The 18,251-nt window shown below is 37.7% G+C and overlaps 1 protein-coding gene across 4 annotated transcripts in view; it reads left to right on the top strand.

Moving 5' to 3' along the window:
* The window catches only part of COL24A1 (collagen type XXIV alpha 1 chain), a 138,786-nt gene that overhangs the window by 97,692 nt on the left and 22,843 nt on the right, over positions 1–18,251 (top strand). For all 4 annotated transcript variants that reach the window (XR_004389952.1, XM_030495241.1, XM_030495242.1 and 1 more), the window contains 14 exons: positions 1,036–1,089; positions 4,058–4,111; positions 5,041–5,094; positions 5,306–5,359; positions 6,699–6,752; positions 7,363–7,470; positions 10,336–10,389; positions 10,874–10,981; positions 11,327–11,380; positions 12,144–12,197; positions 13,474–13,530; positions 15,287–15,340; positions 16,322–16,375; positions 16,482–16,535. Coding sequence is in view for 3 of the 4 variants with exons in the window: in XM_030495241.1 (XP_030351101.1) it covers positions 1,036–1,089; positions 4,058–4,111; positions 5,041–5,094; positions 5,306–5,359; positions 6,699–6,752; positions 7,363–7,470; positions 10,336–10,389; positions 10,874–10,981; positions 11,327–11,380; positions 12,144–12,197; positions 13,474–13,530; positions 15,287–15,340; positions 16,322–16,375; positions 16,482–16,535 (867 nt within the window). In the remaining variant the exon portion in view is untranslated. The remainder of the gene's footprint in view (positions 1–1,035; positions 1,090–4,057; positions 4,112–5,040; positions 5,095–5,305; positions 5,360–6,698; positions 6,753–7,362; positions 7,471–10,335; positions 10,390–10,873; positions 10,982–11,326; positions 11,381–12,143; positions 12,198–13,473; positions 13,531–15,286; positions 15,341–16,321; positions 16,376–16,481; positions 16,536–18,251) is intronic.

The following is an 18,251-nucleotide window of genomic DNA, read 5'->3' as shown; positions in this document are numbered from 1 at the left end:
AAATTGCAGCAGAAGAAATGGTCACTGTATTTAGTAGGGGGTCCTAGAAGTTGCTTTGGGTTTGGGTTTGTTTGTTTGTTTGTTTTATTGTAGTTTTAAGGGAGAAAGTCATTGTGACATAGATAAATAATTATAGATTTTAGAGTAGATGTGTACTATAACTGTTGGGATAAATGTAGAAAAATTTGTAAAATGTATGTCATGTATAGGAGAAAATTCCTCATTTTAGGGCCTCTTTCGGTGGAAATATAACATGTCCTTTTTGAGGCTTTCCTTTACAAAGGTTTCCAGTCAGTTCAAATCGTATTGGGTTTTCAATAAAGAAGGAAGCAGAAAAGCAGAAACAAAGAAGTAGTGGGTGGTGATTTTGTGCTGAACTTGAGACTAATAGTTGGTTGTCACTGTACTTCTTTCAGATCTAGGAGGTCGTTGCCTCTCAATTTTGAAACGATGGGGTTTTATTTCTCTTCACTAGGACTTTTAGATGTATTTATATACACAGAAATGAATAAGCTAAAACCTAATTAGATTGAAATTGATGGGAATTAGCACATTTATTGCAAAGTACAAGATACTGCTCTATTACTCCTACAGCTACAGTTTCTAGGAGAGTGTGTAAGATAACTATGCTATGAGCCAGGTTGAGAAGAAAGAATAGCAGCTCTAAATCTTACTGATCATATCAAATACAGTTTGTAGGGCAGGACGCTCGTGTAACACTGTGTTTAGACCCAGCTTGCTCACAGAAGCAGCATATGAGTCTAAGGAGAATGATGAGGAACTAGTAAACAGTGGGTTGGCCAAGATCAATCCCTATATAAGAGAAACCGAGGAAGGATTTATTCAGGGCTCCCTCACCTGCCACAGGAACTAGTGATGTGGCAATGCATGTCAACCAGAAGAAGAGGCTGCACATACTTCTTGGGTGTTTCTGAGCAAGTTATAGAGTGAGCAGAAATAAGAGAGGAAGTGGCTTTTTGCAGAATATGAAACAGCTTTTTTCCAATGATTTTTTATTTTATTTTGATCTTCTAGGGTTTGCTTGGGCCTCCTGGAACCACAGGAGACAGGGGACCAATGGGAGAGCCAGTAAGTTGATCCTTGTGCCTGCTTAAAAATTTTTCCACGTATTATGCAGAATTCCCTGGTAACTCAAGCTCTGTTTTATTGGGATTCACTGTTGCCAGCTGTGGTTAGATAGGAATTGTGGGGTAATTGTTCCAAAACTGCAGGGCTAGGGTCTGCCTCCCTTGCTTAGCCTAACTTGTTTGTAAGGAGACCAGTTAAACATGTTGGGAAGCATTGAAGTGAGGGGTTCACAACATAAGAGAGCACGACAGAATCTGGACCACAATATTACGTGTGTTTACACTGCATTGAAGTAGACATCTACATTATGGATAATGTAAACATGTGCCAATACTGATACTAGTGGTATTTTTGAAGGGCAAAATTTTGGATAGTTATTGAGTAACTCAGGGACCACATCTATTTGGCAGGTTAAATTTTCAATGAAAAAGAGACTGCTGTAATAAACCTCCGACATTTCTCTGCTGGATGGATTCTTGTTCTGATTGTTACTATTTCAAAACCACACTTTTATGTGGCTAATATTGTAACAGAAGTTCATGCTGAATCTGCAGCAAGCATATGCAAAGTGCTGCAAAATGTAGCCATGACAGAAATAGTTTTGCATCACTATCTAAGGGGCTAAATCAGGTTAAATAAATACAGTGAAAGAGTCTGTGCTGTCCCAGGGAGACCTGGGAGAAGTCTGCCATTTTATAGTGCAGAAATCTATTAGAGTTGTCAAAAATTGTGTGTTTTCATTTCTTCTGAAATGTTATTTTGCATATCATATTATATATAGTTTAAATCTTGAAAGTGAACTGTTGATATAAAGCATGTTATTTCTACTAATTATTATTACTACTAATCCATAGGTTGACATGTTTACAGAAATCCATTGCACATTTTGGGGGGCTGGAAAAATACCAACATTTATTTTGGTAAATTTTCTTTTGGATATAATGCCTACTTAACTTGAGCTGCCAACTTGTAGGAGTGGTAAAATGTTTCAACAGAAAATGTTCTAACAGTTATTACTGGATTCTTGTCACTTCATCTCTTTCATTTTTCTTTTTATATAATCTTCATGTTGTGACATCCAAGAGCCTTACAATGCAAGGCTTATACATAAAATTCCTGCCATTTTCTGGTCAAGTCTGAATTTTCTTATGTATAGAATGACTATCAATCTTATCTAATCTAAGTGGTCTACTCTTTAGCAACCTACATTTCTGTTGTGCTCATCATCTTAGAATCTAAATGTGCAGTGTCAGAAGTAAGAAAAGCTTAGCCTTTGAACAGGGTATCTTTTCTTTCAAGTGATGAAAGATTAAAATGTATTCAGAAAATGGTCTATCAAACTAGAAAAAAGCAATGAAAATGACACAAGTTGTTATGAAATGAAACATGGGACTCTTTAATTTGCTCATCCAAGCAGCTTGATTTCACCTTCTGTCAGCTGGTCACTACATGAAAGCCAGCTGCTGAAGCAGTTTCTCTGTCCCTGTCGCTAGTTCTGCACAGAGCAGAAAACCCCTAATTGTTGGTGGAGAAGCAAAAAAGTGTAAGCAATTACAACTGTTTGTAATAGCGGGCTTGGTCGAAATTATGCTCTAACTTACTTATCCGGTATTTCAGTAAAACCTTTCTTTGCAAATTACCTCTTGTTAATGGTTAAAAGAAGTCCCTATATTGCTATAAATTTTTGGCTTCTGAAATTCCCTGAAAGTCTCGGGGGAAAGATACATCACCAATCCAGCAGACACAGCTCCATGGTAATATTATGAAGAAATACTTGACTTGTGAATCAAACTTCAGCTCTGTGACGCTTGCCTAGTGGAAAGCCATGGAGTTGATGCAATTGAAAACCAACGAACTTAGTTTAGGACCAGCTGAATTATCAACAGGAAATTAAATGCAAATTCAGTTATTCACACTTAACTGAAGCTATAAGGTAAAATATATGCATCTGCTGAAATCCTCTCAGTTAATATGCAGTTTATGTTGTTGTACAAGGGAAGAATATACTCATATTATTACTGCCAAGTAGTCGGGAGGAGTAAAACTATATGCAGAGTCTGCAAGACAAAGTGAAACAGAAAGGACTAAATATTTGCTTAAAAGCCCTCTACCATAAATACTGGTAGCAGTATCTTTATTTTACATGAGAGTAATAGATCCACAAAAGGTTTTGAATTTAGAATGTACTTAAACACAGATGAGTCCCAAAGGGATAAATGGATGTGAACTTTCTGAAAGTTCAAAGACTGGATACATCCAGAGGGTTGATCTATCTTGATGTACATTCACAGTGGCTGTGGAATCAGCTGTAAGCTGTTTCAGGCAACCTCAAGCCCCCAGCACGCAAATCCGACTCTGTGAGCAGAGGTAGACAATCTAACATGTGCAGAGAATTTGAGCATGTTGCTTTTAGGAAACGCTCAAATACTACATGTTACTGCAAGGAATTTATTAGTTACAGTAAGGCTTGTAAGAAAATGCTTGTACTATAGTTATTAATATTACCAAAAGGCTTCAGCCTTTAGTCCATTACACTTCAGTGGTGGTTTTGTATAAACATTGCTAAATCCATAGTGAAGCACACAGTAGTTGTTTTCAGTTAATTCCATACCAGACTGTAGGATTTTCCGCAAAGCAAACCAGACAGTCTAACAAACCTTAATTAAACAAAGTCTCAGTTAATCAAGAGGAGAGCTTAGTTTAGATAATAATTTACTTTTGGTCTAAAAGAAAAGAAATCTGTGCTATTATTTGAAATCCATTTCAGTGTGTCAAGATTGGCAGTGAGGTCTTCGGTACTGGGTGCATGTATACAGGGTGCATGTATACACTGTTGGGTTTAGGAGAAAAAACAATGAAATACAGTTCTTTATGCCAGTTGCAAGAATTCTGAAGAGACAAAGTCAAGACTAGACAATGGAATTTAATGTTAGTTGAATGATGCATCCAAAATTTTGTTTAATGCCAGGGTCCAAGAGGACAACCAGGAGAGGCAGGCCCTATTGGAGAAATGGGTTTTGAGGTGAGCTTTTAATAGTTTATATCATAATTATAAACACTCAAGCAACTGAATAAGTCTGGACAACGTGTTTAGAAACTATTTTTTATTGCAACCTGCCAGACTCTCTTACTTGAAAAATGAGCACTGTCTTTGGGTCTACGTTCATGACATCTGCACCTCGAAGGTGAATGTTTGAATGTTTACTTGAGGTTTTTTGGAAGCCCTATTTTCCTTGCAGTTAGACAGTGGAACAGCATTAATTATATGTCCTTGCAAGTGGGAGATGAAGAAAAGCAGCTGCAGGCAGTCATCTTGCTAACTTTTGCTTCTACTTTTTGCTTTGTTTTTAATATCTCTTTGAAGGAAATATGACAGCACGTGTTAGCCACATTTGTAATGAAGTAACTGAGGGATGAGCTCACTTAGAGCAGAACGGATCTGGCTTATTCAAAGAAATGTGCTTCTTCAGACACCAAAAGTCCAGTCTTCTGACTATTAAAAAAAGGGTTTAAATGTAAACTTTACGAGAAGCAATCTGATACCATTAACTCTTTAAGGGATGAAGACTCGAGAAAGGGCTTTGTTCTCCAAAGGTTATATCTACTTGGCTCCAAGCCTAAACAGTGTTGAAATTGTCAGTCAGATTTACAAAAGATAGATGTTTGCTCAGCTTGCTAGTAATTTATGATGAAAGGTACAGGCTTAGTGGGACTGCTGAGTCTTCAATACATTCCTGACCCACAGTGCAGTTCTTGAACTGTTCCTATACCCTCCTTTTTCTTCTTTTGGGCTCTTGTAAGAACAAAGAACTGTGTTGCCTTAATTTGTTTTTTCAGACATGCGTCTTCCCCAGTGGCTCATGGCATTTTTGTGCTTTGATTTGGCTGTGTTATTTGGTTGCAAAATTATTATTGGTGACCATGTGTAACAGTAGTTCTTGTGCCATGCAGGGACCTCCTGGCCCTGAAGGAGAACCTGGCCTGCAGGGAGAACCAGGTGCAAAGGTAAGTGTTGAAATTATTCTCTCTTGTGCTGTTTGAATTTTCACGTTTCCATAAAAGCAAATCAGAGTCATCTGATTCACTAGCCAAGTAGGTAGTGATATGAGAAATGAGCCATTAAGGAATATTGTCATGATGACCGCATTATCTGTAAACCCTGTCATAGTTAAGAATATTTTTCCTTAAAATCCAATGATTTCTTGTGATATTCCAGGGAGACATTGGACCTGCTGGGAAAGCTGGAGAACCAGGTGACCAAGGTTTAAGGGTAAGCTATGGATGCAAATCTTCTTCCCGAAAGGAAAGTATGTTACAAATGTGTCAGAAATGCAGGTTGAGAAATCTTGATTTAGCAGAAGGGACTCAATAAGAAGCTATTTTCTGATAACTTTTTTTTTTTTTTTAAATAAAAATGTGTAATATTGTAGAAAGTTAAAAAGAGTATTGATTTTGATGTTGAAATATTTCTAAGTGTCTTATGTCCTTGAGAGACATGAATGAGGGCTATGAGCATGGAGGTTAATCCAAGGGTGTCCAGCCCAGCTGTTAAGATGTCAGCGCACAATATTGCTGTGTATGGATACCCAGTCTAGGTGAGATAATGGGAACATTAGAGCCTCAGCAGAGCAGGGTATCTCTCTGTACCACCATCTAAAGCAGCTGATTTGCTTCTGGTGCTGTGAATGGCTTATTCAGCACCTGATTTTACCAAGCATTTATGCCCCTGCTTATTCTTCCTGTGTATCTTGCCCCCCTCATGTGACTCAAACAGTTGCCTACCTTTGAAGGCTGAAAAAACCTTTTAAAGTGCTAGGAACAGATTTTATTGAGGACACTTTTAAAAGAGTGTAAACCATATCCTTTCAGACTCAAGTCTTACCATTGAGCTCTCTTGCTCCATTTGTTCCCTGCTGTCATGTTTTCCTCCTGCCCAAAATCTCCGGCAAAATGCATTCAACAGTTCTGCCTGTCCTTAGAGAAGAGTAATTCCTGTTACCAGTCCGCAGTGGGTGCTCTGGACTTAACCATGCAACTGTGTCTGAAATACTATGTTTAGTATAGGGTAGCTCATATTTGCTTTTTTACTATCTGCATCAAAAGTTGCAAGTTACCAGTATCTTTACCTAAGGCAAATACTCTAAAATGCCATGGTGCCAATACTGTTGGTAAATGAGTTTTTCATGGCCCTAAAATAAGTCACTAAACATACCAGTATAGTAGTTAGCCACATAAACATGGAAGTTTATCCACACAAGCATGGACAGAATAGGTATATTTTTGAGATTACTGTAATTACACGTTCTATACTCTGAACTCAGACAATCTCATTGCCACTGTCCGAATATTCAGTGTTACAGGGACATAGTATTGCCTCATTTTTTCTAATGTTGATCATCTTTCATGTTTTCCTGTGTTTGAGATTCGCAGGGCTGTGACTGACACTGTAAATCAGTGAAAAATGAAGATAAACAAACTGTAACAGCAACATAAAAATTTTCCAAAAGATAATAAGCATGTGAAAAACTAGTCAGAGTTCTTCCAAGACAATACTTCCATGTAGAGAAATTTAAGCAATAACTTTATTTTCAACTGTTCCTTTCCACAAGGGTGAACCAGGACCTCCGGGAGAAGATGGTGTTCAAGGAAAAGATGGCCCAAAGGTATGTGCAATTTTTGTAACAAATGTAAAGCAGTCATATCAACTTAAGGACCAAAGTATTTTTTTTCACCTATTTCATCAGAGGAAGAAGCCAATTTCATTCATTTCACTTCAACAGAAGCCAATTGAGTGCATTTAGTTTTAACATAGGAGGCCCTGTATATTACAGGCTTTCCTATGCCTTTTAGGTACATACATACCCTGCAAGGGCTGCAAAGTTGAATGGCTTGGCAGAGAAAGGCAAGCTGGAGAACTGGGTACAGCTGATTTCTGTAGTGACTACCATGCTGGAGAAAGCAAGCCCAAGGCTGCTCCACTCCCTGCATTGCACCAGTGCTATGCCAGGCAGTGTGCCAAGACAGGGGGTGTTCCAGGGGGTATACCCTTGGGTAGCCAGCGATGGGTGAGGCAAAAGCTGGCTGTAGGAATGTATGAATGAGTTAGAAACTTCCTAACTTGGATCCTGACATCAATTTGACTGGTAAAATTCCCCTCAGCTTTAGTGAACTTTCTGTAAACCCGAAGATTCAGAATTCACTTTTCTCAAGAATAACTAATTCCAGAGCAGAAGCTTGACTAAGTTGTTTGTTTGTTTTTCTCCTTTGTTTTAGGGAGACCCTGGAGACCAGGGACTTCTTGGAGAAGGTGGTGAAAAAGGAGGGATGGGATTACCAGGAATTGCTGGACCCCCTGGTGAACCTGGCATAATGGGCATTCCTGTAAGTGTTTTCAGGTTGAAGTGGACTTCTTGTACATTTGCTTTTTGTAATAATTTTCCTTTTAGTTTTGCTTGCTTCTTTTACTTTGCAGGGCTGTTGCAATTAGAAAGTAACATCTTTAAATTAACTTGCCTTCCTTTTTTAAGTGGTTCAGCATTTTAGGTTCTTTACAGAGAGAAGACAAATGTTTTTCCTGTCTTAAATCTGGGATCTCATAGCAGATAGTGCTTCCTCACCACTTGTCATCCAGACAGATACACCACACAACCTGGAGCCTCTTGCTTCAGATCTCTCCAGGCAATCTTCTGTCATTAGTCTCTATCCTCACCTTCATTTGGAGATTGTAAGTAATCTCAAGGTATTAGAACATTCTTTAAATTTTAAAAACACGAAGAAATTAGGCAAGATGCATATTTTGCCATAAAATGTGCTGTGAGATTTTTGTATCAATTTCCCTACTCATGGCTTTGTTTACTGTCCCAGGGCTATCTAGTTTCTAGTTTAGATTAAAAGTTCCTTGGGGTGAAGAAGGAACCATTTTGAGCAGCTTGTAAATGATGAAGTGTTAGACCTTAGAGCACACAAGTTTGGCTCGAATTTAAGATTTCGTGCTAATGTTCTTACCACATACATGCTTAGCTGTCATTCTCTTAATAAACCATAACAACAAAAGGAAGGTGTAAAAATAACATTTCTAGAAAAATTAATATACTGAACACTGAGGTTTCTTTAACTACAAAATTATTGCAGCACAGACACCAACAGCACAGGATTTCTGAAGGTGTTCATGTGAACTATAGTGCCTTCTCTGGTAAGCAATACAAGGCAGGTCAACAGTGACTTAAAACCAGTATCACATGATAGATATCAGATAATCCAAATTACCATTGTCCTTGATTCCTGATCAGTTGGATGGCCTGCTTTACCTAACTGTGGTCTTTCTACACTGCTGCCAATGTGTTGTAAAGACAATGTTATGGTTGCTGTCCATCCTGCACTGGAACTGACTTCTAGAAATCAGGGTCTGTCATGCTGGGCAGCGCTACTTTGGATGATAAGCTGGTAATTCTGTGCTGTCGTGTGATGTCATGTCTTTGGTGGAAAGACATGTCGGTCACCCTGTAATGAGACATATACTATAAAAAGGAGAGAGAAGAAAGAATTTGATTATTTAATTTTGTTCTTAAAAGATATTTATTCTTTAACTAACTTCATTGTAGCACCTCTGTGAAAGGAATTAAACATATCATGAGAGCAGCAGTTGCCACAGACAACTCAGAGATTGCAGGTGGAGAGAAATGGCAGCAAGCATACACAGGTCAAACAGTAAACAAGTATTGGGATCCATGGTCAACATTGTTAGAGCAGTTTGCATATTTATTCTGGCATCACTCCTAGCAGCTAAAATCCATCTATAAGATCAATTTTGCTGAAGTTTTATGCAACTTCTTAATGTAAACTAATATTCTGGAGCACAGGTTCCAAAGTATTATGTAGCCTCAAGTCAGGCATCGGATTCTCTTACCAAAAATCATCATTTTCTCATCAGAGGCAGGCAGTCCTCTGGCTGCCTTTGCTGTAGCTCTTATGTGATGATGGAATTTGAGTAAACATTAGTTGGAGGGCCATCTGTCAACGGCTGTGAGCACTGTCCCCTCTCCTCTAAGCATCAGTGTTGCAATGTGCTGTCTTTAATCTTGGGTTCTTTACAGTGAACTACTCTGCTAGTGAAGGAAAAAAATGCTCTTTTAGTTGTCAGTACACTTAGTGTGCTACAGAACAATTTTTGTTTCTGATGCAGTGATATCACCTTGACCTTTTTTTTTTTTTTTTTCTGTTTTGGCAATTCTGGAGAAGCTTGAAAGTTTCATGCATTGAAATTATCATAAAACAGCTCAGCTGTGACATTATGTAATTTTAATAGTATAATTACATACATTACACTGTATGTAATTATAGTTGTATATAGTAAACAACAGTGCTGCTGTGCCTCAGTGAGACAGGCAATGCAATATTTGGGAGTCCCCAGACAGTGTCCCGAGACACTTCTTAGTGTCTGGGAGTGTTCATATCATAGTTTTGGTTTGTCCTCGTCCTAGGGATGTGGACAGGTCTAAGCATGGAAATCTATTTCCTATAATCAATTGTATAAGGGTTTTATTGGGGTGAGAGTAATACTACATTTTCCTTAAACAAAACTTACAAAACAACAAATAAGCTTCACAAATCAGTTTAAATTATATTTACCCCAGCTTATCACCACAATGACTCAAAAAAAACCCAAAAACAACCAATACATCTCTCTTTACCCAAAACTGAAGCTAAAACGCCTTCTTTAACACACAGAGCTTTTGGATAAATTGAAACCAGTGAGGAGTGGACACATGCAGCCCCTTTGGGAGGGTCAGGTTTTGAAGTGACCTAGAGGGCAGCAGGGCTGTAGCTCCATAGATGGCACCCCTCATCTGCACAGCCAACTGCCCCTGCTCTTCACACTGGACAGCCCCAAGGTTTTCTTAGTTTTCCTTTGGTTGTATATTGTATTTATCTAAATCCAGTGGTTCTCTTGAAGCAATTTCATTCCTAAAGTAATATTTTCTTGGTGGACAAGATTTATTGGGGAGTTTTGTCCCCTATTTTCAGTGCATTTTCACTGGTTTGGTAAGTGATCCCTGATTCTTGCCCACTTGTTTCTGCTTTAACTTGAAACAGCCCTACTAACTTGCTCACATCCAGTTAACGAGATTTTTTTCCTCCCACCTCTCTGCATTACAAAAAGCTTGCTTAGTTATCCAATTTGGAGCACAGTTTAAACATGTTTCCAGGCCTTTCTCAATCATGTATTTTTCTCTAATAAATTTACAGGGCCCCGAAGGGACACCAGGAAATCCAGGTCAGAGGGGCCGTTTAGGAAAGAAGGTAGTGGTTTTTCTCTTCCCCTATTCTCTTCCTTATATCTGAAACTCAAATTTACATTACAAAATAATCCCATTGTACCAAGTCTATCCCTGGTTTATGTCATGCTTCAAGCCAATGTTTTTTCTTTCTAGCCATAGCAATCAGAATTGTCATCATTCTGCAATCAGTAACATTCAGGACCTTAGGAGGTTTAAATTTGTATCAGGATCTGATTTTGCAACTCATAAATTTCTGCTGCTATCAAATAATGTTAACCTTTGGCTAAAACAAAACAAAAGTAATAGGCTTTAGCTGGTTTGTTTTTTTTTCACTGCAGAGTTCTAGGTTCAGACATTCCAAGAACTATAGTAAATGTTTATGTCAATACATATGTAAATGTAATACTCCTATTAAATAATGCCGTTACACAATTTGATTAAGCATAAACCGCATTTTGAAACTTAGTACCGATCTGTTATTCTTTTTAATATAATAACACCAATAGGGGGAAAAGGGGCAGCTTGGCCCTCCTGGAGAAATTGGACCTGCTGGTGACCCTGGCCAACCTGGAGAAACTGGTCCCAAAGGTGCAAGAGGAACTCGAGGCCCCTTGGTTCGTACAAAACATGCTTATTTAAGAGCTCATGTATTTCTGGTGTAGCAGAATTGTGTCTCTCCATGGGAAGAGGCAAGTCACAGCTGTAGCACATATAAATAATTTTTGATGTAGCTGGAGGTGCAGGCAATGTCTTTCCCAGCTTGTTCATCCTGATGTGTGATGATGGAAAAGCCCAGTATTCTTTACCAAATGAAGCTGGACCTAAGAAAGAAGTTGTCTGTGGTTCTGAAATCTCAATATTTGAAGATTTTTCCAAGTCATAACCTTTTATAAAGTAGGCATTGTTGTAACATTTTGCAAGAGAGCTCATTTTTCTATCACTGATTATTGCATTAATAGGGACACCTAGGAGGAATGGGACCTGAAGGAGAGTCAGGAATTCCAGGTTATGGGGTGAGTTTTTTACTGAATTCATGTACACACACATCCCTAATAAGTATGTAGTACTCTAAATAATTTGAAATGTCATGGGGATTTGTACCTAGAATACACAAATATTTTTAGGAATGTCGGATACTCACATATGTCTATATGACATGGTATTGCCCACTCAGAAATGTTAGCCTTAAGCAATGATGACTTGGTTTTGTGAGTTCACTAGGAGTTGTTTTTACCACAGACTGGAAACTCTTGTTTGTCCTATGTATCTCACTCCTTGTGAATAAAGTTCCTGTAAGATTACTACAGCTATTCATTGTGAAGAGAGGTCAGCAAACACCACCACCTCTGCTTACTATCTGGCCAGGCAGTTTCCATTTCAGTAACAGAAACTGAATGAGGTTAGTTGAAGGACATAAGGATATCGTGGCTTTCACTGAAAAATATTTATTATCCTCATCATAGATGGATAGACCTGCTCTTAAGACTGGACTGTTCTTCTGAACAGAAAGTCCCATCAGTGGCCTTAGCCCTGAAGCGAAAACCAGCCTGGCTCCCCTCACCTGTGTCAAACCCTGCCAGAACTGTGCACAGAGCTTTTCCTGCACACAATACATTTTCTGTCTGGGCACATTAATTTTGTGCCATATCACTATTTAGCATTATTAGCAAGCAGCAAAAAAATGATAGTAACAGGCAGCTAAAAGAAAAGTTGAGAATTAATTATTTCTTAAATTATATGTTTTGGAATTAATGTTTGTTTTGTTTGCTTCTTTAGGGTCACCAAGGTGCTCCAGGGCCTCCAGGGCCCCCAGGACCTAAAGGAGAAAAGGTATGAAGATGGATTATACTGTCTTAAACTTCAAGTAATTATAAAGGGAGAAAATGTTCCTGCATGCTCACTGTTTTCCACAGCATGCAGCAAAAGCCACTATTTGCAATATTTATTAGTATTGTGAAAGGATATGAGAACAAAAAGCAAAACTAGGGAAATGGATCATTCAGAGGAAGAGTTCCGAATTATGCAGTTGAAATATTTCAGGTTCTAAAACACAAGGTACCCATTGTAAGAAACACATTCTGTTGTATCAGATAGCACCACTGCCTTTAGTGAGTACTGCACACTGAAATCTCTGCAGAACCAGCAAAGTATTTTTGTAGCTTTCAGCCTGTGAGTACACCCACAGATGGTGCTGAAAGTCAAACTAAGATGGACAAAGGTCTGTGCTTAATATAAAATGTTAGGGGCAGAATGTTGCCTCAGTGCTGCTATTTTAGTGTCAAATTCACTGTTGTTCTTTTAAGCCTCAAATCCTGCATACAAATTTGTATGCTGACTGAAGTCGGTGTGGCTCCATGCAGGTACAGGGATTCTCTTCATGAAGATTAGTTTGGAGTTGCACTTGACAGGAAATACATTCTTGTATTAGGACCAGTTTTGCAATGAATGCTACGAATAAGCAACGAGTGGCTTATGTTACAAATAAATTCTGATATAACTGAAAACGAAATTGTTGGGAGCTAGGTGTCTAGTTTGCTTGGTTACTTCTGAAAAAGTGTTTTGATGCACTTTGGAAGCCCTTAATCATATTTAAAACATGAGCCTTTTTGCATTAAATATTGGTAAATATCATCTGGAATAGATAACTTTTTGTCTATTAGTTTGGATGGCAGTTGTTTCATATTTAAAATTTAATAGAGTTCAGGCTGAATTTTGGAGTCTTCTCTACACTTGCTTTTATTAAGTATATTTCTCAAAACAGTGGAAGAATTTTTCTTTTTCCCTCTTGTAAAATAACCTGTTTATCCTTTCTTTTATTAAATAAAGAAATGATTACATGGACATTGTTCAAATACTTACTCTTTATAGCTGCCTTTGAGAATAGGGCAAATACTTATCTTTTTTAATCCTAAATGTCTTTAGGAAGCTTAGGTACATGTTAAAATGGAATTATCATTTCCACTGTATTAAAACCATAATCATCATATTTACTTTTAGCATCTATAAAGTATGCTCTGTGGATGTTTATTAACATTTGAACATGTGTGCATTGTAGATAAGGTTGTATTTCCAAGTTAATGTATTTTAATGTATATCTTTGCTTTAGGGTTACCCAGGTGAAGACAATTCAGTCCTTGGACCACCTGGGCCCATAGGTGAACCAGTAGGTCTTTCTTTCTCAAAAAAATTACATTAGTGCCTCTCAAGACAAGAGGCAATGCAGGTTCTTCCTGAAACTTTATATCAATGTCTCGGGAGTCAGTACTCCCCTGTACAAAAATGTAGAATGATGGTCCTTTAATCACTAATCCCCCTCTGAAAAATGCAGTCATGTGCTCTTTCCTGTGTAAGTGAATGTGCCCTGTGTTTAATTACACTAATGCCATTAGTCTGTGTTTAGACCAGCACATTTTGGAACAGAATTTTCCCCTCTCTGTTTATCCTGAATTATACCTAATTGCTTTACTAACCAGAACTGTGTTTAGATTTATTCCATTATCACTACAAAGCTAATTTAGCTGATTTAGAGAGAACTGCATTTTGTAACTTTTTTATTTTTTTTTTTTTACTGAATTCCTATGTGGGGTATCTCTCTGCAGCAATTATGAACATGTACAAAAAAAAAGCCATCTCAAAATCGTATTAAAAGTGTTTCATGTTCAGGCTTTGATTGTGCCAGAAGCAATACTTATACAGCCAACTTCTCTTCAGATTAACCTTAATATTTATACCCCACCTTCTCAAAAGGCAGGACTTATAAGACCCTGGTGTAACTGAAGACAGAATCTGGACTAGGTTCTTAATTATGGTAATGCATTAGAGAAGACACTCCAGCTAGTTCTGCTGTAGCCGAACTAGCTCTGTAATGATGACTGCTCAAATGTTGCAAGCAGGGCTTTCCACCTTGTGGATTCCCTCTAGGAAACATGCTGTGAGGCTGCTGGAACCTTGGAGAGTATATAGACAGTTGCATAATAGCATCTGTTGGTGAATATGCACTAGAAGTGGTTAGTCGATTCATTTGTGAACTGTAAAAGATACACTGCAGTTAGTGATGCCTGGCCTATTTTTCATTATATGCTTTTACTTAAGACAGGTGGGAAAAGCAGTCCCTTATTATTTCACCTAGTGATTGGCTGGATGTCTTTTGGAAAGTCTTGGCCATTCTTACTTCCCATGGGCATGATTCCCTACCCTGTTATTTTTCCTTTGACTGAGATTTGCTGCAATGAGAGTTAAAATTCTGGGGAGAAATCCCATTTCTTGTGGGACTGGAGTAAGGGCCTTTCCCTAAAGTAGAGCTAGTGAGGTGTCTAAATGCAGCAGGAAGAACCACATGGCAAAAAAATCATTCTATTCTCACTGCTCCTGTGCAGTTCTTATATGTGTGAAGCATGCTGGGGAATTGAAATCACCTTTTTATTAGGACAAACTTCAAAATTAAAGCAGATTCTGAGTATATCAGAAGCAAGTCATTTCAGAAAAGAACCCAACTTTTCATGGGTTATCTTACAGAATCCATAAAAGAGTTTTTCTTGCATGTCTTGAAAACAAAGTTTCTTCATTTATTTATGAAGATTTCTAATTCAGATATCATATATATGGGTACAAACCTAGAGAAGTTCTACTGAGGTCAGTAGTCCTGTTTCATTTATGCCCATGTAAGATCTATTTTCTAGATTCTAGTCTACAGTTACAAAATATTTCAGACAGTGGCTACTGTCTGACTGCAATGCATTTTGTTTAGAAAAGAATAATGTTTATTCCTTAGGACAAGCTAACTTTAATATTTGTAGTCTTCAGTTCTGTCTTGTTGGTTAGTCTGTTTTGAGAGAAATCCCATCTTTCTTTTTATATTTCATTGGAGTGTTATTTCAGTTATTTCAGTGTTACATTTTTCTCTTTGATTTTCTTTCAAGGGTCCTAGTGGTGAACGTGGAGATAGAGGAGAAGCTGGTGATGAGGGCTACAAGGTAATACTAATACCTCTTGCTTTATTCTTTTTATTTGAACATGGCATGCTATGCATACACGTAGAGTAATGTAGCAGAAGTATCATCTTATCTCACAAGTGTGCAGAAATTGTGCCTTACTGCACTGATGAGTTCTTAGAACACATTGGAGAATCTTTCATATGAGGAGAAGTTGCTGGGAAGAAGCTGGGACTCATGAGTTGGAGAAAAGACGGCTTGGGTGATTTTAATGTGTAGAAATACATGATGGGAGGGAATGAAAATTAAAGAGCCAGACTTGTCTCAGTAGTGTCCAGTTTCAGGTCAAGTCGAGGCAAAGGGCGCACACTGAAACACGTGAAATTCCTTTTGAACACAAGAAAACACTTGTCGCTGTGAGGATGACTGAGCACCAGAACAGGCTGCCCAGAGAGGTTATGGAGTCTCCATCTTTGGAAATACTCAAAACTTGATTAGACGTGTTCCTGCACAACCTTTTCTACCTGGCCTTTTCTACCTAAACAATTCTGTGATTCTGTAATACTGAATGAATTAACATTTTTCTCTGAAATTTAAGCACTATTTCTCTGTAAATCTAAGCCTAATAATTATTCATGAAGAGTATTCAGCCTTTTAGCATAGACAAATTGGATTGTAACTAATCACACTAATCACTGATGCAGTTTGTTTGCTGAAGTACAAGAGACAGCCCTTGACATGGAACATCCTGTTTAAGTTACACAGATAATAGAGATAGACATAATAATAATTCAATGAACTGGATATGATCTATGCTTTTAGAAGTGCAGAAATGTTTAAACAATATGTAGTTCCCTAAGGTCTGATCTCAGGAGAGCTGAGCATACTTCATCTATGTCACATCAGCGAAGCTCAGGCCACCCAGAACCTCTCAAGATGGCCTTTACAAGGAAATCTATAGCTCACTGAGCGTGACATCCTGAGTTACTTGTATTGCAATATGCTGTTTTTTCTGCTTCCCAGGGTCCTATAGGTCTTCCAGGGCTTAGAGGACCTATTGGACAACAGGGGCCTCCAGTAAGTGTTTCAAACAAGTGAGATTTCTCTATTGGCTGTTGCAAATGTGTTTTTAGCTGCATTCACATGATTCTTTTTATTTATTTAATATATGTTTTTTCCAAAGGGAGAGCCAGGTGAATTGGGAGACCAAGGACCAAAAGGAGAAAGAGGTTCAGAAGTAAGTAGAAAAAAGTAAAGCAAAACTGTATTTAATTGGAATTTGTATGTTTTTGCTGTTTGCTGACTATCCTTAGAAAACTGTTATATAAGGCTAAAACTCAAGTGTTTTGGGTTTCCTGGACAGAGCAAGTAATGAAAAATATCAAAGACTAAATCTTTTCCCTTAGAAATAGTAGTTTGTCTTGGTGGTGTGCTGAAAATTGCCAAAAGTATTTTATATTCTCTCATGGGGTCAATTTCATTGGCTTTTGAGATTTCAAAAGATTTAGGCTAGAAGTGTTCTTACAATACCAGTTGCCATTGCAACTTAGATGAGATATTTTGTCTGAGAAGTTCCATAGTGCAACTCTGTTAGAGTTTCCAGGTAAACACAAGAATCTGTAGTAGATTAGGAATGAGGAGCAAGAGAAAGAAAACACAACATGAAGACATTATCTACATGCACTCTAGCCATGCGCTCTCATATACTGCCTTTGACAAACTACTCACAACACAGAATAAATCAGTCGTTCCTCTGTCTTTCCCTTGGAGACTATTTTCTTTGTGTTGCAGATGCCCCTCAGATTAAAACTGCTATTGCAAATATGGAACCAATATCAACCCATAATAAAAGCCTAAAGGTTTACACAAAAATGTTAACAGTGAAAGTATTTGTACTGTCTTAACTCCATTGGCATGACTGGTGCTGCCACAGCAAGTCTTATGAAGCCAATGCCAAAACCTGCAATGCTGAATCTGGGTTTACTTGACATGCATTTGGAAATTTTAATGAAAACAATATAAAGTTCTTTGAATATACATGTTTCAGTTCTGATTGGTGGACTTTTTTATGCCTTTCTTAACAGAAGGCATTAAATTAAGGAATAGAACAAAATTTTGCTGATTTTATCATATTTATGTTAATTATAAAACATTTACACTTAGAGTGACCTTAGCTTTTTCACTTTATTGCATGTTATGTAATATTGCAGCATAGTAGTTTAGTAACACCTTTGCTTTAAGAACAGTATTTAAAATAATCCAGAAAATCTTGAAAGCTTTTTGTACTTTATCTATGCTAACAAGTGTTATTCTTGTCCCTGCTGTCTGAGTGGTTGTATTTTTCAGAGGTAGGATAAAATTAATGCCTTAGATCTTTTACCTGTGAAGAGTGTCCTATAAACAAAATTCTCTGATATGCTTTTGACCTATTCTGAGCTTTTCTTCCCTGGTACTTGGCGTCTTCCATCACTAAACCACTATGAGGATGTTATCTGCTATCAATATCACTCAGTTTTCTAAGGCTACAGATTCCTAGATGAGTCAAGACAAAAAAAAAAATCTAGTTTTAAGTAAATTTTATCTTTTGTGTACATCTTGGGTAAAAAGAATGTTCCCATATGTGACACTATTGTTTTCTAATATTCTTTTCCACATACACTCAGCGCATCTGCATTGCCTACTTTTCATTACTTCCCTTTTTAAAAGGTATGGGAAGTGCTGTAAGAGTGTATTTCCTGACAGAGGTCTGACTGATAGAGGAGAAATTGCCGGATTCAAAGTGAAAATGTTCTTATGCCTATAGTTGTAAAAGTTCTGAAAACTACACTATACCAGTTTGGGAAAGGGAAGAATATATACCCTTCTACCAAAAATGCATTCACTCTTACTCGAAAAACTTTCTCCTGAAGAGAAACTTTTTGATATAACTCTGGTCCAAAGCCAGGCAATGTGA

Source organism: Strigops habroptila, chromosome 8 (assembly GCF_004027225.2).
Source record: "Strigops habroptila isolate Jane chromosome 8, bStrHab1.2.pri, whole genome shotgun sequence".
Taxonomy (NCBI): domain Eukaryota; kingdom Metazoa; phylum Chordata; class Aves; order Psittaciformes; family Psittacidae; genus Strigops; species Strigops habroptila.
Note: the sequence above shows the minus strand (reverse complement) of the source record. Positions and strands in the feature narration are given on the sequence as shown.